Source organism: Lepisosteus oculatus, chromosome 4 (assembly GCF_040954835.1).
Source record: "Lepisosteus oculatus isolate fLepOcu1 chromosome 4, fLepOcu1.hap2, whole genome shotgun sequence".
Taxonomy (NCBI): Eukaryota; Metazoa; Chordata; class Actinopteri; order Semionotiformes; family Lepisosteidae; genus Lepisosteus; species Lepisosteus oculatus.
Genome location: NC_090699.1, coordinates 20,475,170 through 20,499,041, shown reverse-complemented (window position 1 = coordinate 20,499,041; position 23,872 = coordinate 20,475,170). Strand labels below are relative to the sequence as shown.

Below are 23,872 nucleotides of genomic sequence, written 5' to 3'. Positions count from 1 at the left end.
AAACCTTATTAAAAAAACTATTAAACGGTAATACCTGCTTGTTAATTAAGCAACATTTTAAAGTTACGCAAATTTTATGTTGAGTTCGTAAGTACTCAACCTAATTTTTGACTTAACCCTGTCCATCATAGTCCTTAACCTTTCTTAGTATGTTAATTTATAATTCAGTGCTAGTTTAGTTCAGGTTAGGTCAGTTTATGGCCATTTTTAAAAGATATCCAGTCTATTAAAGGAAATATTTAATCAGTGCATATGAAATTCTGCCTGACAGGTTTGCTCTCACCAGTGGATGTCCCTACTTATTTAGAATATTATGTATGGAAATCTTCTTTAAACGTATATTGACAGTTGAATTAGTGTGGATAAGCAGAAGAATGATAGATCAGCTTTGATGATGCTTCAAGATCGGGAAAGCTGAGCACAGCAGATAATGCAGCACACAGCAAGCTGTCTGATGGGATGATATGTACAGAGACAAATCTGTACTGGGACAGTACAAGAGAAGCTAACATTAGCACATTACACTAACTACACTAGCACACTAACATTAACAAAACCCCATCTTTGCATATTGCAGTGTCCCAGTCATGAAAGTAGAATTTAGTTGATACAGAAAAATAAAGCTTTAATCCTCTAATACAGTGATTTTTGGTCCTGATTCTGGACTGCACCCTTGTCTGCTGGTTTCAGTCACCAGTACTAACTAGTGCTTGTAAATGGTCTGCTTGCTTCATCAGACTTTTTTCTTCCCTCAGCCTTTGGTTTCATTATTTCCAGAAACAGCAGCACACAAACGTTTATGCAGTCTCTTCTCAACCCGTAAATTAGGAATTGTCTCCTTATATCTCTCCTCAACTTGCTTGCCATTCTTTCTGGTGCAACAGCTGAGTTGATGATGAGCAGACGTATGTGGAAACAGTACTGTATCAGACAGCTCTCAAATTGAGTAGGTGTTTTCCCCTGTGCTCAAGTCCCATTAGTTATAGTCCATCTAGCACACCTGAATGATAAGGACTTTGGCCCAGTTGGCTTTTTGAGAACTTAAATCAAATTTAAAATGGCTTGAAATAGCAAATTGAAGTAAATTAACCTGTCATTAAGTGGAAGCCAGGAAGCCAACCTTTTTGGTAGCATTTGATGTGTATATCTCCTTTTTTATTATACAAGAAAAATTGGATTGAATTCCATTTGAATGACCCTCACATATCAGCATATTTTTACACCTTTTTTTACACCACTTTATCATTTTATCTTGCTGTATGGGACAGTATAATGGTTAGTGATATTTCTGATTATTTCACATGAGTATGTAAAGTATTTGTGCACACATTTTCTAAATAGGTTGCACTGAGCCGTGAGTGAAAACCAATTGTGTTTGCATCATACCATTTTGAGACACTTGGTCTCTGTATTGTATTGTCTATGTATGGTAAATCAGGTGTATTCTCTTTAATGCTTCAAAAATACTTGCATCAACATATTTCTAAGCTCTTACATATTGAGTACTTCATATTGCATACTTCAATATGATCAGTATAATCTAAATCATGTGAGAATAATTAAGTATAAAACCATCATGGTAAGACATTCGATCACAAAATTTTCCCTGCTACAGTGTGTGAATACATTCACATTACAGAAATTTGCTTTTCCGTTGATGTTGAGAAAGCTTGCCTTGTAAGGTTTAATTGTGTAAATTAAAAAATTAAATTATTGTACAATAATTAGTTTCTGTAATATCATTAGTTGCAATGTGGTTGGTAGTACTAAAGTAATTTGGATTCTTACTCAATATTTATTTTTGTGTGTGAAAGATATATTAAAGCATTTAAAGCTCACACAGACTGCAGGGTGAGGGCCACCAGTTGTGAGTTGCAGAGTGATATGGCTGCTGGCAACCCACTGAAGCAGGTCAGTACCTGGATGGGAGACCTCCTGGGAAAAACTAATGTTGCTGCTGGAAGAGGTGTTAGAGGGGCCAGCAGGGGGAGCTCACCCTGCGGTCTGTGTGGGTCCTAATGCCCCAGTATAGCGACGGGGACACTATACTGTAAACAGGCGCCGTCCTTCTGATGAGATGTAAAACCGAGGTCCTGACTCTCTGTGGTCATTAAAAATCCCAGGGCGTTTCTCGAAAAGAGCAGGGGTGTAACCTGGGCTTCCTGGCCAAATTTTTTCATTGGCCCTCACTAATCATGGCCTCCTAATAATCCCCATCTATGAATTGGCTTCATTACTCTGCTCTCCTCCCCACTGATAGCTGGTGTGTTGTGAGCGTTCTTGCACTATGGCTGCCGTCGCATCATCCAGGTGGATGCTGCACATTAGTGGTAGTGGAGGGGATCCCCATTACCTGTAAAGCACTTAGATTGGAGTATCCAGAAAAGCGCTATATAAGTGTAAGCAATGAATTAATTATATGTTCCTTATCTTTTACTCGGCACAATAATATTGTATGATACACAATATTTCTTCATACAGAAGTGGAAACCAGAATAGGTAAACATTTTTAATGCTTTGTTTTTACCTTTAGCTGAAAGCTTTGATAACTTCTTATGTTCCTTTTCACAGGAAGCACAAGAAAAGCATATCAATATTTTGAAACAACCTTTGTGCTGTTTGTTTAAACAAGCCCTGTAATATATATTGAACCATTGAAAGAAATGCTGAGGTCTCCACAAAGATTTAGAAGTTCTATTTAATCAGCATCTTCCATTTGCAGTCCGTGGGTTGCATTAATCATTTTAAAAGCTTGAGCCAAAACTTAAGCGCAAGGGGAAGACTTATAATCTGCACAGCATGAGGTTAGCCCCAATTGATCAAGAAGGAGAATGTTCCTGTCACACCGGAATCATTCCTGATGCCGTTTTTAAAGGCTGTGCAGTAAAAATAGCTTTTTAATAGTGTCATTGAACACACTCTAGGGAACATCACAGATTAGAGTGTCTGTGATTTGCATGAATTTGTGCCGGATATTGCAAATCTGTCCTAGAATTACATATCTTGTGGAAGAGCGTACTCTGGCATTTCAAATCAAGTTTAAGACAGTTAACGGTCCTTTTTTGACATTAATTTTCAAATATATCAGCAGTTACATGCTTGATAGATTGCATGTACAGATCACAGTGGGTGTGCCATTTCATTATCTCTGAAAGCCTTTACCCTCAAAGAGCTGTTAAAACTTCATTACTCTTCCAGAGCTTCAACCTCAGTCTTAACCATAATCCTGACCTTCAGGCCAGAAGGTCATGAAAGTGATGATCCACCCAAGCAAGTGAGTTTGAAACTCGAGAGGATGGGTTTTAGTTTCCCGTCGTTTGCTGAGGTGTTCATTCAAGAGCAGGGTCACCTAATTAAGCCTGAGCAGATTTTGTTGTTTTCTGTAGATCCCATTGTAGACACATGCAGAATATTTATTCTCTATGAATTGTAAGTGCTGGTCTAAAAATCTTCACAAAGCTCTGGATTTACATGCAAGCTAGAGAGGACATTGGGGTTTCAGACCACTGGGATTTTGGGGGCCCCACCGGTGGATCAAAGTTCCTTTTGCAGTTGAGTGTTCAGCACCATTGTATCAGGTTTACAACACAAACGTCTTTGGTAGAGATATACGACACATGGTTTCTTTTTAGAGACAGAACCATACCTTTTTAATGCAGGATTAGTTTAATGAGTTACAGCGGTGTGATAAGTGAATCATTTGTGGATTAGTGCTAAACTCTATAGCTCATTCTGAAACAATGTGGTGAGCATTAATATCTTCTGTTTCTCCCCCGAACTCGCTCTATTTATAATCAAAGGCCGCAGATGAAAAAGCAGGACAGAGACAGTGTAATTAATAAATCTATTCCAGGTGCATGGAGTTGGAGGTTATGACTCAGACTTCAGTGAAGATGAAAGCCAAGGAGAAAAAATACAGTATGAACAAAAAAGGTATGACTTTGAGTTACGCTTGATCGATCTCTTAGAAGATGACTGCACAATTTTAAAATGAATTTCCTCAGTCTGTTTTATCAATACATTTCAAGGCCGTACGGGTCTGTTTGTCTGCATGGCGTCAAGGAGATTCTGATAGTTTCATAATTTACTGCGTTAGCAAAATAAATGTAGGAAACCTATCTGTGCTTAAGTATCCAGTTACTTTTTTATTTTGTTATATTGTCCGAGTTTCTGGAACCTGCAGCTGTATTGAGACTGATTATGGGCGACTGCCTTTTCCATTTGTTAATTAGCACACGGTACAGTGTCTCACTAAAATAAATTGGTTCCCTAGGGATTAACATTGAGATTACTGTTTAGTTCAATTTACGTTCGTCTGAACGTGATGTTTTTCTAGTTTGCTGTGCTTTGTTGCAGAATGTGTTCAAGGTTTATTCCTCATCTGTAACACGGTTAACTCATCAGCCAGCTGCTTTGTTTAGTGTTGTGGGTCTCTGGTTATGTTTGTGTCATGGGTCCTGTTCATTTACAATGTGAATTGCCTACTTTTGTATCATCCAGTTTGGTATTGAAAGCCCAAGTTTAATCGATTTATGTACAGTTCATGTTTGCTCTGGAGAAACTGTTCTTTCTCTGAGGTTTCAGAAGAATAAAATAACCTTAAGAACAGAAATTCTGCAAACAGCTTGGAAGATACTTATAAAGAAGACAATGGAGAAAATTAGCACTGTCATAGGACTTGTGTGCTCTGCAGTTTGGACTTGCATACCATATCGCCACAGGACAGCGTGTGCTCAAACAGTGCAGATTAAAAGGTCAGCTCAGTTGCTTACTCACACTTGAAACATTGTAAAAATACCACGTAAAGCAGAGGCAGAGTCACGTTTCAGTCTCACCCGATCTCAGCTCTAAAGGTCTCATTTCCCTGACCTAAACTCACGTTACTCCCCTCCAGTGCCAAACCATATACAAATACCAGCAAGGTAAATAGAAAAAAAAATTAAGTTGGACATTTCATCATTTATTAGTGATGCTAAAGTAACTATATAGATTTCATATAGATTTGTATCTATAAATATTTGTCTTGCAAGGAACGTCTTTCTGAATTCCGAGTCAAAAGAAAAGCAGATATTCAATATAATGTATTAAAAGAAGTAGTCTGATGGGTGGAACACACTACTTTAAGTATCTTAAAGGATCACCGGACTGTCTTTCCTATTAGTGTAACTATTTTACTTAATTTTATTTAGACTATTTTACTTAAGGATTCTTTCTCTGTATAATGTGGCCCCGACAGTGGTAGTTTTAGTGTATGTGAAATATTGTCTTCTTTATTTTGCTTATTCTTCCCCTGGACCGCAAGTGAACTTTGCTCCATGAAGGCGGTAGAACAAAATCTGTAGACGAATAAACAACATCGGCAGTTCTGTCGGTACAGGGGTATCTTTATAGGAATGCCCATAATACACCAGATCTGTTCTCATCATATTGAGAGAGCTTACAGTAGTCCTACAGTTTTTTTCATCATCAATAAAATTAAGTCTGATTTTAATCTAAAATTAAAAGGTTCATCATCAAAGAACATTAAATCTGCTTTTCCTCCCTCTACCAAACACATGCAAGGTGATATATGCAAATCTTTCACAGCAAAATACACAGTATTAATACCCATCAGTTGACCTCACCTCTAGCAGTCATGGCAAATGAGACCTGCTACCTGAATTTTGCATTCCCATGCCTCTACTCACAGCTAGCCTCTCTGCTCTTTGTCCTTATGTAATGACCTCAACAGTAAGTCTCTGAAGTCTGGTCTTGTGCCTGGAGGTTTAAAGTCTAAACACACCTGTGTTAATAAATCTTGACCAGGACTGTGAAGTAGTAGACAGCTACTGTCCTATGTCTCTCACAGAAATTCTGGAATGTGCAGTAGCAGCTCAAAAACGGTCTCATCTTACATCTAATGAGCTGTTTGAATATTTGAACTAAGGGTTAAGACAAAGACACACTACTGAAATAAACCCTGTTAAGGTATTTCATGATTTTTTTAATGGTTTCTGGGTGTGGGTTGCCTGATATCCTTCCGGTCAACTATTAAAGATGTCACTCTTTGATAAGAACAGGAACACAGCTCTGCAGTGCAGCAGTAAGGAGAAATACATTGTGTGACTAGCACCTGTAAGCAGTGTTTAACCTTGTAATTTTAGATTCCGTAAAGATGACCCCCTTCTGCAGAAGGCATTTCAGAGAGAAAAGCATGCTAAGCTTGCCCACAGGAATGTTGCGGCACAGGAATGGGATCGGTAAGTCTTACATGCAGTGGTGCTTCCATGTGGGAGTGGAACATCCATGTTCAAAGTACACTGTAAAAATCACACACTGTAAACTGCTGAATGTGGTTGATCGAATTTGAATTTCTAATTTCACAGGGAAGAAGCAAGGAACAGGCGTCACCACCTGATTTCAATGAATGCCGTATCCTTTCACTCTGGACACTGCAGCGAACATAAGAAAGGTTATGAAAGAGGATAGACCATCCGACCCATCAAGCTTGCTTGCTAGTAGATAGAGAGGCTCTCATTCAGACGTTTCTCGAAAGGTATCGGCTTTATCAACATGTCCGAGTCCCCCCCCGAGTCCACTTGTTGCTGCTGTAAAAATGTTTACTAATGTAAGTCATTTTGGTTGTCGGCCCAGATTAGTGATGAAAGCAGTGGTGCAGTCTAATTCAGGGGTCATCATCCCTGGTTCTGAAAAGCTCCAATAACAGCTAGTCTAATACTGTATATCACCTATTTTTTTTAAAGATTGGCCACACTTGTAAGCTATTGATGAATCAAGCAAGTAATTTGTTGTATTAAGAGAACTCTAGTCCTTGAGTGCTGAAGACTGTTTAGATTTTAGTCCAAAATGATCTGTAAATTAGCTAATTTAACAAATCACCTGTTTCATTGATCACAATGGAATTGTTTCTTATCTTTTGACATTGGAGGATTAAAGGTGACCCCCAAGACCTGCTGGACTGGGGCTTTCCAGGACCAGGGTTGGACAGCCCTGGTCTAACTTAAGTGCGCTAACCTCTCACTTTCATTGTTGTGTGTGCCGTTCTGAAAGCCTTAGAGACTCAGCTTTGCAGAAACACATTCGTAAGATGCTGCAGCCCTGGCTGTTTCAAAACATTGTGAGGTTCAGACGAGCAGCACCCTGTATTCTTCAAGGGAATTTCTGAATTTATGACAGCAGTGGAACTGGTTGATACATTTTACTTCATCTTTCCATTCGGCTCACATTTGTGTTTTTTTCCCCTCTTGATCCATCATGAATCATAGGGTGGATTTCACAACAGATGGCATTGTTCTGTCTAGTGTGTGTCGCACTGTTTTCACTTCATTTATTGGATTATCTCATCTGTTAGATTAGCTCTCTCCAAAGAAACAAATGGCTTTGCATTTTATTTTGCTGGGTTATAACGCAAGTATGTGGTTTCACTTACATTTTTTTACAGCTTGTTCATGAAAAACATAAAATATTATGAGACAGATGTGTGTTCCATGACATAATATCCTGTAATTGCATTTCTGAAAACAATAGCTGTTGGAAATAAATTCAAAACAATCACATATAATAATTCCAAGAAAATCCTAGTCGGTTTTTACCTGCTAGGAACAATGAAGAGAGACCTGATTGCACATGATGAGCTAGAAAAAATGCTTTCTCTAGCAAAGTGCCTTTTATGATGTAATGCCTGAAATATATTTATGTATGTGCATCTTTAAGGACCGCAAGATGAAGCATGTCTTAAAAATGAATTAATTGTCAGTAAATGTAACAGAATGAAAGGGTTTGCTGTATTATATCGTGTGTGGGCTAAAAGTCACAGAGCTATCTGTACAAGCTACTGTACCTATTTCTTAACTATTTTGAATATGATCAAATACAGTATGTAGTGACAAAAGAAGTCACCTGTCTTGTGGATGCTGTATGTCATCATAATTTTGTGATAGATGTGAAATATTGTGACAAGTTATAGTGTAGTTTCACTAGAACTGCTTTGCCTGCCTGTTTTATAGTTATTTTGTCTTTAATTAACTGTTATCCAGTATGACAGACATAAGAAGTTTGTGAGTGACTATATATTGTATTATGGTGGCAAGAAGGAGGATTTTAAACGTTCAACGTAAGTATAACTTCTCAAGTATTTGTGCACGTTCCTGTTTTGAGTAAAGCTCATGGGATGAAAGACACTATACTGTATAAATGCAAGCTGGTATTATTGATGGCAGGTTTCCATTGGACACAAGCAAGCAGCTTCTAACAAATAGATTGCTTTGTGAACTGTGTTTAGAATTCTGCCCAGCAGCTTTGTCAAAAAGTTGATTTAACAGAGTCCTTTGTAGTAATGACCTCTGGTTGGACTATCAACTTTGTGGTTATGAACAAATGTCAATTTTTTTCTTTAATCCAGTTGCAGTATAAGACTGGATATAGTTTTGGATTAGGTGCATGTATTATGGTGAAATAATACTAAATCTGTAAAAAGGGACTGATTTATCAAATTTGGTGTTTGTTTGGTAATTCACTGTTATTGTATGTTCATAATCTTTTTTTAGGGCAAATGATAAAACGGATGTAGATGTGCTGAGAGAAAACCATCGTTTCTTATGGAGAGAGGAGGATGAAGAGGATATGACATGGTAAACCAGCTGAGTATGAATCTCAGAATAGAGTGCCTGAAGGGAAGCAATGATTGTTGATTGATTAGTGGAAACGTTCCAACACAATTTCATTGATTTTGTTTTCTGAAGACATATGCATACAGTGCAATATGGTGGAAGATATTCATCCATTTCTTTTTAGGAATCCAAGTGGAAATAGATTGGAAGTTGGTAAATTATATCTAAGACCTTTTCAAGTTTGCACCTTTGTGTGATATTTTTTTTAGCCACCAAAGATAATGGGCGCTTTAAGAAATGCATCCTGTCAAGCAAACCAAGTCTAAAGATGTTTGAGAAATAACTCCAAATTTAGTAGATCGAAATGTATTACTAATAGGATGAATCTATGTGAAAAGTACATTACTGCTACAATCCACGTGGCTTCTTGACAACCATTTTAGTTTCTTCTTTTTTTAATGACAAGAAAAAAACAAAGACACACAAATATACATACAAATAGAGGAAAGAAAGACATCCACTGACAGAAAAAAAGTACTCAAATATTAATATTTAAATATCTTAAGAAAGCTTAAAAATAAAATTTTCTTAATTTCCATGCCACTAACCCTTACTGTTTAAAAATGTTTAACCAGTTAACTCCAAACATTTAACTCCTGCATCCACCAAGATAACTCCTTGACAACCATTTTGTTTTCGCATCTGAAGCTGCCTTTGTCTTGGAAACTACTGCACACCATGACACATGAGGCAGATTCATGAACAGCCAAAGCTGCGTCTGATTTACACCTCACGAGTTGTAGCAGTAGTATTCCTATTTGGCGAAACACGGCCTGCTGCCCAGACTGCTCCTCTTCAGCGACTGCTTGTCCTGTTGCCAGCTGTCATTACTGGCAGTGCCGTTACTCTGGTGAAATGGGCCTGCTTCATTAACCACAATATTGACTGCCATGTTGTTTGCAGATTTGAACTACTGTTGTCTTGGCTGCCATTGATTTGAAATTTGACAGGTTTCATCCTTTATAAACCCAGATCAAGTCACCTCACCTGCAGAAACCATAAACCATACTGCTAACTGCTATTCTTTTAAACTGGTAGGCTGCACACATGGTAAGAATTATTAATCCAACAATGTCGCTAAAATATGGTGAAACAGAACTGCATAAACCAAGATGACACCCATTTTGATTCTCTTCTAATTATATCCTGAACTGCAAAATACTCCTAAGCAAAAGTCTTGGAGCCTGAATTCCAAACTTACTAGGTGGCATTCTAATGACTTCCTGACTGCTATTTTATTCTTAAAACTACTGACTATCTTAGGAAACATAACTCCTCTAGACTGGTATCTTGGCAGGTTTCATCACCCTAACATGCTTTAAACCTATAGCTCACATGTTGCAGGCCTGCAGTAGGTACCATGTTCTTGGTGAAACATGCTCTGTACCAGTAACTGCTCAATCCCCTGAGCTTTATCACTACCGAAGTCTAAGCTTGGTGAGGTATCATTTCAGTTTTACCTTAGTTTACTGGCACTTTACTCATGTTTCTGTTAAAGCTAGAGAGTAGGGAACATCTTGGAAGCTTTCACACCTGCTCACAATTTTCTTGTTTTAATTAACAATTAGTTATAATAGTTCCATGACAGGTTTCCCTACAATAGAGATTTTTCAGTATTTGGGGACTAACATAAAACTCCTTCTGGTTACAACAGTCTCTCAGTCTGTATCCTGGGTCTGTTCAATTTCCATCTCTGAATGATGCTTAAGAAACTATTTAATAGTCTTGTGTTTTTATTCATTACATATTTCAACTACTTTCTTTATCTGGAACTAAATATGAAATGTTATTGCTGACAATATATAAATATGTTTTCTCAAATACCATTAAGCTTGTTTCTGGAACAGAAGTTGCTGGTCAGGCTTTTACAAACAATTTTAATGGCCTGAATAATTGTTTTCTTTTATTGGCAGGGAGAAGGAGCTTGCAAAAAAGTACTATGACAAGCTGTTTAAAGAGTACTGCATTGCTGACCTAAGCAGATACAAAGAAAACAAGGTGTGTGCACTTTCTCTGTGTTGTTTGCTTTTTATGCCCTAGAGTATCGATTTCCCATCCTAGTCCCGGGACCCCCACACCTGCCGGTTCTTGTTTCCGCTGAACTCTCAGTTACATAAACCCTTTTTGGACATTTGACCACTTTCGCTGTTTTGTGCTCTTGAACATATGGGAGGTTCCTTTTAACTGTTACATTTTATAAGGAGCAAAAAAATAGACGCACGCATTTGAATCAAGCAACGTGTTAGTATAATTAAAGGTTTAATTGGATAACTTAAGTCAGGATGTGAGGAACCGTGGGCTGGAAATGGGAAGCTGTGCTCTCTAGTTTTATTTTTTTTCTTCTTATTGAGGAACTTCTTTTTTTTCCCCAACAGGAAGTGAACTGCTCATGTTCGGAGGCCATGCTGTCTAGCAGCTAGGCCGCCAGAATGATACACTGGGATGGATTATTCAATATATTTGTAACAAAAATAAAATGGTCTCCTGACCTATATATGTGTAAATTCATTAGAAAATCTTCATTTTATGAACTGCTGCGCTGATTAAATTGAAACTTTACACGTAGCTGCTTTGATTTTCCCGTCCACAGCAGTCTTCGAGCTCTCTCTGGCCAGTAAACACCAGACTTGGCAGGTGTGATTCTGATGTCCACAGCAGTTTTCAAGGTCTCTGGCCAGTAAACACCAGACTTGGCAGGTGTGATTCTGGTATCCACAGCAGTCTTCAAGGTCTCACTGGCCAGTAAACACCAGACTTGGCAGGTGTGATTCTGGTGTCCACAGCAGTCTTCAAGGTCTCTCTGGCCAGTAAACACCAGACTTGGCAGGTGTGATTCTGGTGTCCACAGCAGTCTTCAGGGTCTCTCTGGCCAGTAAACACCGGACTTGGCAGGTGTGATTCTGGTGTCCATACAGTTGGAGGAATGGGGATTCCCTATTAATCAACATGGATGTCTAAACACCACAGATCTGTCCACAAAATTTGAACTCCAATTGTTTTGGGAATCACTACACCATTTGACTTGAGATAACACCCAAACCTGCAGCTCACAGGTGCAGTGATATTTTATATGCCCACACCAGGCCATCACATGACTATGAAATTGAATGCAGGATTTGTAGCTAATTGGGGATTAAGGATTTCTGCTTGAAAACCCTGGTTCAGATAGGACTGTAGCCCATATAATCACAAACTATTTCAGTGTTTACTGTTCTAATACTCCAAAAAGACTTGTATAAACAAGTGGTGAGCATCTAAGCTGTGTATTGATTTATTGGGTCAAACAGTTTTCTCTGAAACCCATCGTACTTTTAATCAGACATATTTTCTTTTACTTTTTGATATGTATTTGATTTTTTAAACATGTAAAGTTGGATATCATATTGAATTATGACATCAGAAGAATGTGATCTATGATTGTGTAGTCTCAGATTGACCCCTTTGGTTTTACCTGCAGGCAAAGTTGCATCAAGTGGAAAGAATCTGTGTTTTCATACTACATGCCTCAAAAAGCTGTAAAGTGTGTTTTATGTGGTGTAAGCATATACTGTATTTTAAAAATCATTTCAAAAGGTAACACTTTTTTATTTTACTGAGGCAAGACACTGTATTACAGATAAAATCCAGGGAGTGTGTTGTGCAGCTATAATATAGCATTTATCCCAGTCGCCCTGTCGTGTCTTATTTCTTTATTGATTCTTGTTGTGAAATGTATTTGTTCTCCCTGGCAGTTTGGATTCCGATGGCGAGTGGAAACAGAAGTGATTTCGGGAAAAGGTAAAACCCATATTATATTTATGGTGGATATTTAGCAAACTTTATTGCACAGGCTTAAGTGAAATGTTTATCGTTTATTCTTTGCTACCAACATAATTTATTTTCTTCTTGAATCAGTCTAATTAAATTCATTGTGAAATCTCACTCAGATTTATTTTTGTTCTAAGGGAGACTTGTTTGAAATCATTCTGTGCCTTTTGTTAGTCCTGTACAGTAGGTATTACAGATCTGTTGTTTTAACTAGACTGATAACACTCTGTGGCAGTGGTTCTAATGTGCTGTTGTTGTGGATAGCCTGATTTTAATTTCAGTATTTAGCAGTATACAGGTCTAGGACTAGTTTGTGCATTTTTTTGGAGGTCGATCGGTGGTTTTGTGTGGTCTGTGCAACAGCCCTCCATCTCTAAACCACCTAGTCCTGAGCAGGAACTGCGACTGGCTGTAAGTATCACACAGTGGAGATTATAAAGAGGGCAATGGTTAATGCTGTACAGCACCAATTATTATGATGATAAAGTCCTGAGAAGTAAAAATTAAAATGACAACAACTACAAAAACTACAACGCAACCGCTTATTAAAAAGTTCAAGTACAGTAGGTGGCTGCGTCAGCAGTGACACACGAAGAAGGCTCCACAGCCGAAACGTTGTGTTTCTTTTCTTCTCTTTTCAGCAGGGAATGCACCTTTACTTGTTCCTTTGCAGCCCACTTATTAAAAATATTAAGTATAATAACAAAATAAGTGTAAATAAGAAAATGGTGGGTTTAGAGCTAATAAGCTTGGATGTGATTATGCAACTGAAAGATGGGTGCCGAACTTTGAAATGAATCACCCGATCCAGCCACACAGCTGGACGTTAACAAGCATTAATATTTGCTGCATTAGGTGTGGCTGAGAGAGGAGTTAAATGCAGAAGACGTGTGTTTGTGATTATGCCATTAGAGGGGGCTGCAGACCTGCAGACAGACCTGGAATGAAATGATCATCTGCAACTGCTGGAGCCCTCATCTCCAGGTTTAAAATCTAGCAGTTCACAATATACTGTTTGTTAATTAAAGAACCAATACTTTTTTGGGGTAACCATACCAGAGTATATACCCAAATCCCTGAGGAGTGATTGTGTAATTACGTGCTGTTCCATTTGAAGTGGTGGTCAGGATCCCTAGTGCATAGATGATGCAGCAGAAGAGAACTGTTTCTCACAAAACCAAAATATAGGTTTGGAGAAAACATCTAAAGTGATTTTGCTTTGTCAAGATCCAAAGCAACTTAATCGCATCGGGTCAAGATGCAAAGGATGTATTTAATAATAGAACAATAAATCCACAGAAAACAGTAAGCATAGCTTTAATTTTTATTGTTATTACTGTTACTACTTTGGTTCCCCTAATGATAGTATTATTTTGAAAAAGGAAGATTCAACAAGTCCTCAACATTATTTCAGATTTGCATTTAAACATTGGTGGTTTTATTTTACATGTGCGTCATATGGTTACGAAATGGAAAGATCTGTTTCCTTCACATCCTGAAATATAACTGTTTAAGGTTTTCTTTATGTACATGACTGTTAAAACTACTAATACAAAACAGGTATTGGATCTGTCAGAGGTTCTGAGTAGTTTTCATTGTATTACTGCCACAAAAATGATCTGTCACGTTTGCTAAATCTCTGTGTTCAAGTGTTCAGTGCAGTACAATCTATTTTATTCTTGGAGAAGGTTATATCCTGGTACTGCTGAGCTTCTGGATTTCAATTTGAGTTAAACCTCAACTGCCCATTTGTTACCAGATGCTAATAAATGCGGATGGTTGAAGAAGGCAGTTCTTAGAACTTAAGAAACAAGATTAGGTTTAAATTTGAAGCACTGGATAGTGTTTCAGTTTAAAATGTGGGCAATTTGCCTTTTCCTCTTTCTTGACTCTTTTATTAAAAATGTCCAATATATAATAGAAAAGTCGAGTCCATATGGCAGATTTAGTAGACAACTAAAGGTCCCTGGATTGCGCAGTGACACTCCAGTACATGTCTAAAGATATTTTCTTCCCATTTTTTTCTATATTATGTAAGATTGGTGGTTAAGTAATATAAGCCTCAAGGGAAACTAAAGTAGGTCAGTAGATTTTGAGTTCATGCAGTTCATTACTCCCAGGTGTTAGCAATATGGCTTTATAATGTTTATTATTAGTGTCACATTAAGCCGGTTTTCTGCAAGTATGTTGGATTGTTTTTGTTTTACTTTATTATATGGTGCAAATTCAATGTGGCTTTATATTGTGTTGATTTTTCAAACAAAGATGTACCATGTACTTCAATGTACCCTATATCTTTTCCGGTTTTAGAAGCCAGCATTGTGAAATTATCACTGTAGGATACATGTGTACTATGATTTACACCCATACACATCTTACATTGGTCTAACATGATAATAATGAATATTTTGTACCTAGATAAACATGACTCAGCAGTCTTCAATATTATATTTCACATCTTGGCTTCCCAGCCCCCCAGAGATAAGTAACTGAGCCTACAGCTACATTATGGATTTTATCCTGGTGTCAGCTCTGAGACCTTTCAGATTTCATGTTTTTTGGGGCTGCAACATTTAGATAAGCACATTTATAGCTCAGTTTAAGAACTGCTTTTAATGATGTTCTACATTTTGTAAGGCAAGACAAAATACAAGTTTTCAAGGATTAGGCCTATGCTATTGTTTTAGATTATTTTAGCATGTTTAAAAATATCGATCCTTGTTTTTTATAATCATGTTCTTATATATAATTTTACAATCATGTTCTCAGGATTGTATTTGCTCAGTTGCGGTGAATAGGGTGTGCTTTAGATACACACTTCAGCACACTTGTTATTGCTCTCAAGTTGGATAGCACATTTGGTAATGAGAGGTGTACTGTCTCTCCAGTTCCCAGAATACTAATCAATAACAATTAATTAATTTGATCAATGACTCATTGGAACAAACGATTGGTTAATAATTAATTAATTGGATCGATTAATCCCTGTGCTTTAGATCATTTTCAGGTTCTGTGGCTTTGATAAACCTTGTGTGTGGTGTTTAAATGTTTGAGTTGATAAATTCCACACTACTACAGTACTTAGCAATCTCTCTCATTTGATCATGCTACTACCATAGGTCCTCTCAGTTCCATTTGCATAGTTATTTAAGCCAGTATTCTGAAGGACAAGAAAATCTCTAATGGGAATTGCATTAACTTCTTACATCAAAATCACCTTTACTTCCTAAAGGCAATCGGCAACTGAATGCAGTTGAATTGACAACAATTCAGTGTGCAGTTGCAATTTGTTTTGTAGAGCTGAGTTTTTGAGTTTAGGAGAACGTAGACTCCCATTGCATAGAAATTTCCAGTTGTTAAAATTGAGCTGATCAGGTAGACAGAAATGCAGTCTTTTTACCTTTCTTTGTTATTGTTCACACATCTGTTCAGAATTGCCTGAAATAAAGGTAACACATAAGGAAAGATACAGGATAAGAGTCAGTAAAATCTGGAATGCACATGTTTCGTAATGACGTTTTTATTTGGTTGTATTTCTTTTGTTGTATATTTATCAAATCTGAGGAGGACATGTAGCATACATGGTCATTTGTTTGATTCAGTGGTTTTGGCCTTATTATGCATAACAGTATGATAATTTCTAAAACAGTAGTTAATACAATTTGTGAACCAGGTATCAAGAGTGCTCCATTATTGCAATACCTAAATATTATCAGTTCATTTGAGATCATGAAGGTAATTAAAAGAAATACCCTGGATGTTTTTTAAAGTTTCTTGACAATATCCTGACATCCACACTCTTATGGTCTTCCATCCCATTGTACTTGTAGGTACAGGACTTCTGCATTAAACTGTGTTTTGTGGTTAGGTAATAAAGCAATACAAGTCACACACTCATACTGACAGGCTTGAACGACTTCCTTTCAGTCAGTGTCCTGTTGTGACTGCTCTGAAATGCTGTAGGAGAGCAGCTGGACTCAGTCCTGCCTAGTTATGCCCTCTCGTAATACTCTTAAAGCAAGATTTGTGAGCATCACACTTTTGAGCCATGATGCTTGCAAACCATATGCTACACGACATTTTGCTCCTTCATAAGCTGTGACGTGTCTGCTGACGAACTGAGTTGTGACCTTCTTCCTCAGCCCAGACTCAGTCTGCAGTAAATTCACTGTGATCGTCAGCTATCCCTCTGTGCCTTATTATCTGGTCGCTGTTCAGCGTCAGAGGCGAAAGTCATGTCACGTGTGACATGTTGTGATATGTTATGTTCCTTGAGGGAAAACCCCAGCTCTTTGCATCATTTCCAGATTGTAATGGGATGATATGATTATCGATGAGACTTAAGGTTTACACTAATGTGTTTTGGGCACTCGGCTCAAGACCTTTGTAACATATTTGATGGTGTCTGAAGATTAAAAGTTACTTTACAAGTGATTTAATTCTATAGGGAAACCCCACTCTGATATACGTCATTGGTGAAATGAGATAATTGGCTAGGGAGAGCACTAATGCTATTGAATGGCAGGACATGCCCTGAATTCATTCGTAGCCAAAGTAATAATTTTCAGTATACAGTATACTGTACTGTGGATAATGGCTGCAGTTAATTAAAACAAAGTAATCTTTGATTCAGTTTCAGCTTTGATAATTAGATTAGATCATTAGTTCAGGTCAACTATTAGATATTAAGAATGATTTCATTTAAATGAATAACCTTTCAGCCTTGTTATAGGTGATAGACTATAACTTTATTACAGACCTTATTCAACCCTTCCAATCTGTGACCTACCTTCATATTACTGTGTAATATTGCCTTAAGCTAGCCATCCATCCATTATCAGACGTCACTTGTTGCTGGTCGCTGTAACCCGGGGCATGGTCCGGCAAGGTGTGTACACAAGCACAGAGACACACCAATTAGCTTGGCCAGCGTGTCCTTGAATACTGTAAACTGGTCCACCTAGCAAAAGGTGAGAAACACACGGGGAGAAATTGCACAATCCATAACAAATTAACTTAGTTCAAGAATCGAACCCACAACACAAGGGCTATGAAGTAATTGGGTTAAATGCCATGCCACTGCGCTGCCCTGCGTTCATCAGAAAGTGACAGTGTTGGGGGAGAAAATGGATTTAGGTACGTCCTGATCGTGAACTAAAAGTCTGTGTTTAAATAGGAAACGTAACACTGCAGTGCTATTTTCGACTGTGTGGTCAGGTTCAAATTTGTGGTTTAAAGTAAATAGAGCTGGATCTTCAATGTGTCGATTCAGTTAATAATTTATTAAGACAATTTAACTTTCTTTTGGCACTGAAAATAGTATTGGTAATTCAAGCTAGGCTTATCGAAATGCTTTGTTTTTCGAACTGTCATGATTGTTCATAATTATAGCTTGCTCAGAAGTTAGGACAGAAATAAAACTGTTACTTGTGTGGGCAGAATATCGCTTTTATCTTATTCAGTCAGAAAGATACTTAATAATCCTTAAGGCAATGAGTGAGATAAACCACATTAGGTGTGCAAGATTTCATTTTTAGAATCTGTTTTTAGCAAAGCCTCAGAAGATGTGCTACTGGAGAAAATGCTCTAGTGCCCTGTAGTTGTTGATTTCAGTTTGAAGCTTTAATGAGACGGGCAGTTGCAAGGTGTAGGGTTTCAGCCCTATGTCTGTGAGTAAGACAGTTGTGATTCTGTCACACGTGATGTACGTTGCTTTAGATGAAATTGCAAACCAGATTAATTAATTTTTCTTAATTTTGGTGTCATGTACAGGAGATAGTAATTGGTATTACACTTGTGAAACACAGGAGGGAGTGCAATAGCACTTGGAACGTGGTGCCAGACTGTAGTTTGTATGTAAAAACTCTTTCTCTCACACCAGGATTAAAGCACAAAAACGAATGTGGTAGAATTGCATGTAGTGGCTTTAAATAACATAGATCTTTAAAGGTTTTAAGCAGAAATTTTATTTTTATTTCCCCTTTTCTCTCCATTCCTTTCATCCCTTAGCCAAGTATAGGAAGGCAAGTCTAAACTTTTGCACAGAGGCGAACATGTTCATAAGCGTTTCCTCAAAAATCCTGAAAGAACAAAGTAAATCTTCTTTCAGATGTAGTCTGAACCTATTATACAAATATGTGCTTTTGTACAATGTTTTTGTATATTATCTGTCCACACTTGCCATCGTGGTGGTACATATCATGCCATTTAAATATTTTATTTTAGTGGTGTGCTTGTCTTGCATTTTATTTACCAGCTTTATTGTAATTTCATTGTATTTGCTCTTATCTCCAGTATAATCATATTTGTAAACACTGTATATCACTGTGGGTAAAGGCACATGATAATTTTGGAAAAGTTAATTTATCATTCCTTTAGATGTTTAAATTGACCAAATTTCCCAAGAGATGCTGCGTCAAAAACCTTTTTCACAATTTGGTTTAAGTCTATAGTTATTTATTACAACAGAAGACTCACTCTGCCCTTTAAATACTGTGCTTACTGTATGTTTGGCAATAGAATAAGGAAAAAAAAACTTTGGTACTGATAAGGCCTAGGTCATATTGACAAGAGAAGATTCAGGTTGACTCAGATTTGCAGTCGAGTGAGACATGCAGAAGTGTCCACAGCTGAAGGCACCTCCTATACAGTATGTACTGGGTAAAAGTGTCAAGTAGTAGGGCTTTTGCCAGCATTAGGCCTTAGTGCTCTATGGCCTCAGTGGACTAATCGTTTTGTTCACTTACAGTAATTTGATTTGCACCCCGATCACATTTCTTTTGAAATCACCTTTAAAAACACACTGAATCTAGTGCTAGGTGAACTAATTGTAGCTGAGAACTTGAGCTAGAGTGGGCACCAGCAGATCCTTTAGTTACCAAGTTTGACACCAGTGGACAGGCAATTGTTATGGGTAGAATTCACCATTTGTTAATCAGAAACTGTCCAAAAAGAAATGATTCCAAATGCTTGAGCTGAGCTTCTAACATGTCCTAAGATCAATTAGATTGATAGTCTTGCTGAAAACATCTAACAGAAAGTGTTCCCTGCAGCTCTTTCTTTTGTCACTAGATAATTCACATTTGAGATGAGCCTCATTTATCTGACTTTTAAATATCCTCAGATGTAGGCATGAAAATAAGAGAAACCACTGTAAATATTGGCAAAAGGGTAAGTTTTTATAACATTCGAAGTCTTCAAACACAGGAATGTGTTTACCCAGGAAAATTGAGCAACATCTCACCCGAAAGTCTGCACTATGCTAGGTCTGGGCTTGTCTGTCATCTGAAATCAAAGCAGAAAGAAGAAACACGTGATTAACAGAACAATAAATCAACTTAATCTCTTTCTAGAAATGGCTTTCCTACTTGCCAACTCCAAGGACATGTATCTGCAGCTAGATAAAAAAATAAAGATAAAGAGAGCATGACAGATATATTCTATGAAGTATGGAAAACAAGCAATAAATCACTAATGTTAGAAGAATTCTGATACAACAGCCTGAGGAATGGTCTAATGATTATTTAAAACTGAGCAAACAATTTCTTAATATGGAGCAATCCCATGTCAAAAGATTAACAAATTGTGACCTCGCTGCCACAAATATTTTTTTATCTGTAAAAACCTTTCAGAGTAGTTAGTTACAGAAGGTTAGGTCACATGGTGTTTAGTACCTGTTACATCTGACATTTGTTTTGTAGACATCTCTTTTGGTGGATTTCACTCATACTGTGGTACCCCTGTTTCTGCCTCCTGCCACATTAAAAGTACTGGCATTGACACAGTTATGCTGTGGCAACACACTGTATGCGAAGGGGACCCTACCAAGCTGAAAATGGAACAGATGCCTCATGCATCACCCCCAGGACAGAAATCTGACACAGTGCTTTATAATACAGAACATCTGCAGACACAGCAGCCCTACTGCACCAGGACTGCACACCCCTGCTTTAGAAAGTCAAAAAAATCTTCCGATGTGTGAAAAGTGGTTAAAATAATGACCACATTCCGTTTTCATCATTTTGCTAGGCTGTTTGGAATTTATTTGAGTGGAATCGGAAGTAGTAGAGTATGAACCTGAGTTCCGTAACCTGGCGATTGTACTCCTGGTACTCCGTTAATGGACGTGTGTCTCTCAGGGCAGTTCTTCTGTGGAAACAAGCGGTGTGAAAAGAAAGAAGGCCTGAAAAGCTGGGAGGTGAACTTTGCCTACGTTGAGCACGGGGAGAAGAGGAACGCCCTCGTGAAGCTGCGTAAGTCTGCCCTGGACTCACGAGGGCCCGGCCGTGCAGCTCTCTGCTCCGCGGACTCAGGGATAATCCCGTGGCTGCTAATCTGTTCTCAAGTCGCTGCAAGGGGCAAATCCAGTTAGCGCGTGGCCTGAGAATGGAACAATTATTTCAAGTAAAGTCCTCCCCCTTGTTTTTGAAATGACTTTATTTCTGGGGTTGAGTCCTCAGAAATGTTGGTGGGCAGTGACTGCGATTCTTGTTACTCCCTGTTTGACTGGGTCTCAACTTTATAGATACTCATGACTGCTGCATGAAAAAAGGTCTGAATGATTTGCTACACACTTAATTCCCCGCTGTTTTCCCTCAGCAGACCCAACTGATATTTACATAACTGTCAATTTATATGTTGCAAATTTCATAGGTCTTTGTGAATACTAAGCAGAGCCTACACGTTTAAGTCTTAATGCTTGTATTGATACTTAAATATTCCATTTATTTTAGTTTGTAACATCTTGCCATATCTTGCTGTATTTTTTCCAAGTGAGAAAAAAAGGGATGAGCTTAGTTTTTAACCTTTTGCCTTTTTTTCAGGGCTTTGCCCAGAGTGTTCCTACAGGCTTAACTATCATCATAGGTAAGAGTGCTGTTTCTCGGCCAGTACTGTCAGCATGTGTTGGAACTACAGCTAGACTGGGTTCAATATGTACAGTATACATAGTAATTGAAAGGAGATTTGGACAAAAAGGAAAAAATGGAAAAATTACTCTTCTTATTTTCAGGAGGAAAGAAGTTAAGGCAAAGAAAAGACAGCAAACTAAAGACAACGAAGAGGAGCCTCAGTTGAAAAAAGCAAAGTCATCCCTCTCCAGAAAACACAGACACAAGAAGAAGAAGGGTAAAGGGACAAGACTTGGTTTGCATACTGTATATACGAGGTTAAGTAGCTGAAGTTGGAGGTACAGTAGATAACTGTAGAAAGTGCTTGTGTATAACTGCCTGATGTTTGTTCTCTTCAGTTGTGAGAGTCGTTTAAGGACACAGAAGGGGACAAAGGGTTAATTGAGGTCGTAGAGCTAGAATAGTAACCTACGTGCTTTTCAAGACTTGTGTCAGTGTGAACTCTGATAGGGATAAATATAACCTTTGTAAGTGTTCAGCAGCCCTGCAGTGCCAATTACCCAGGTGCTAAGTAAAGAAATTAATTAAGGGACATGGACACTGCTTAAATATACTGTAACTACCTTAGAGCTACATTATTTAAAATAAAACCTAATTTAGTGTTACTAAGAATCTGTGAAGCACCATCAGTATCACTTGCCATTGATATGTTCCCAGTAGGATAAAAAATGTTCAACCTGGTGTTCCTTTCTATAACAGAAAAGCACTCCTCCAGAAGCCCACAGGACTCAAGCAAATCAGGTGAAGGTATGTGGAGATTCCATATCTAGAGACTAAGAAGCTGAGAAACAGGTTATGGTGTGATACCTCACAGCTAGAGACTGACTGCCAAAGAAGCTGTGAGCTCTTGGGTCTGCTTTGCATGTTTCTTAAAGAGTTACTGATCAACAGAATTCTAACATCTAAATCATATTACACACCCTGATGACATCCAGTAACAGACATTTAACTGGAGCACAGAATGTTTCCTTCACAAGTGTTTTCCAATTGTTAAAAATGCTTTCAAATTTGTTTCAAGTTTTGTTTGTAAAACGTTGTTTGCAGAAAGGTAGTGGGATTTATCTGACTGACAGCCATCAGCTCTGTCCAGAATAATCACACAAGCTGCTTGTGCTTCTTCAAGGCTTCCCTGTCAAGACTGAGCTATAAGTTCATCTCCTTATCTAACAAGTCCAGATATGTTATCTTGCATTAGATGACTGTTGCTGTAAAAAAAGCTATGCTGCCAGTTCTGACTGCTTTAGGGTGCATTTTTTTCTCTTTGGGGATGAGTGAGTAGCTCCTGACAGGCCTCAGATCTTTAATGTTTTATTTGATCTTTTTTTGGACACTTAACATTCTTAAATCGAGCAATGATTGACAGTACCAGCTGAACACTTACCAAAGGTATAAACAACTTTCTCCTGTTTCTCAGTTGAGCAACTAATGCTAAGAGTGTGTAGAAGTGTTATGCTACGGAGGTACTTGAAATCCAGTTTCTCCCCTGTAAAAGTTGTTAGATATTTATTGGTAGAGTAATAGAACCCATTGTCCATAAAATTAATGTGAACATAATGTGAATATTTAATATGGTTATGCACGTATGACAAGGTCGTAACTGAGCCTGCTACCAAAGCTGTTATTGACAGAGATGGGGAGTTAAGACGTGTTGGCTACAACAGAAAAAAATAATTTCACACTGAAAAGCAGAAAGAAAAAACAATGTTTTGGCTGTTGAACGTTCTTGCTGTGTGAGCCTAACCACAGGAAAGCCACCTGAAGGAGGGTTAACAGATACCTTGTGTGTCTTCTACTTTCTACTTTCCAGCATGGAATTAACATTTACTTGTTATTGAGGGTAGCCTCCTTGGAACATGGATAAATTACAAACAAGAGGAAGCCACTAGGCCCATCTATCCCGTTTGGTAATTGATCCAGTGATCTCATCCGGTCATTTCTTGAAATAAGCCTAGATTTTAACAACATGGCTCTGTAGCTTGTTTTGCACTCCCAGAATCCCTTTGTGTTGAATTCTTTTGCAGCAGGTGGCCCCTGTCTTTCTGGACAGCAGAATTCTGTCAAGGGATGGGCTCTGTGTAGCTCTGAAGCTGGAGCTGCCCGTGAGAAATTGTGTACAAGTCCCAACTGTGTCAGGGCTACACTGTTTACGCATGGAAGAGTCTGCGCTGTCTAGTTCATAGTGGATGGTGAAAAAATTAAACATCGTATGGAATGATCGCAATTATTCTTCAGTAGATGACAAGTATCCCTTAGAAAAAGAGTTACAGTAGCTGGACCAACAGTACAAATGTATTTCTATTTATGAATTTGCAGCAATATATAAAAGAAATTCACTTTTTTTCATCTTGCTTTTCCAGTTTTGCTTATTGTTGCTCATCTGATGTTCAATGTAGGTTCTGAAGGCAGTGATGGAGAGGAAGGTCCATCTGATGGAGATTACTGGAAGGGTCCTGCTCCAAGTACGGAGGAGAAGTCAAGGTTGGTTAA

The 23,872-nt window shown here is 38.0% G+C and overlaps 1 protein-coding gene across 1 annotated transcript in view; it reads left to right on the top strand.

The window, feature by feature from the left end:
* Window positions 1-23,872, top strand: part of fra10ac1 (FRA10A associated CGG repeat 1) — a 28,046-nt gene that overhangs the window by 1,566 nt on the left and 2,608 nt on the right. Inside the window, exons 2-13 of the mRNA XM_015346402.2 lie at window positions 3,854-3,933; window positions 6,144-6,239; window positions 6,366-6,411; window positions 8,037-8,113; window positions 8,547-8,630; window positions 10,583-10,667; window positions 12,401-12,446; window positions 20,615-20,728; window positions 21,299-21,341; window positions 21,487-21,602; window positions 22,085-22,132; window positions 23,779-23,863. Of these exons, the coding sequence (XP_015201888.2) occupies window positions 3,854-3,933; window positions 6,144-6,239; window positions 6,366-6,411; window positions 8,037-8,113; window positions 8,547-8,630; window positions 10,583-10,667; window positions 12,401-12,446; window positions 20,615-20,728; window positions 21,299-21,341; window positions 21,487-21,602; window positions 22,085-22,132; window positions 23,779-23,863 (920 nt within the window). The remainder of the gene's footprint in view (window positions 1-3,853; window positions 3,934-6,143; window positions 6,240-6,365; window positions 6,412-8,036; window positions 8,114-8,546; window positions 8,631-10,582; window positions 10,668-12,400; window positions 12,447-20,614; window positions 20,729-21,298; window positions 21,342-21,486; window positions 21,603-22,084; window positions 22,133-23,778; window positions 23,864-23,872) is intronic.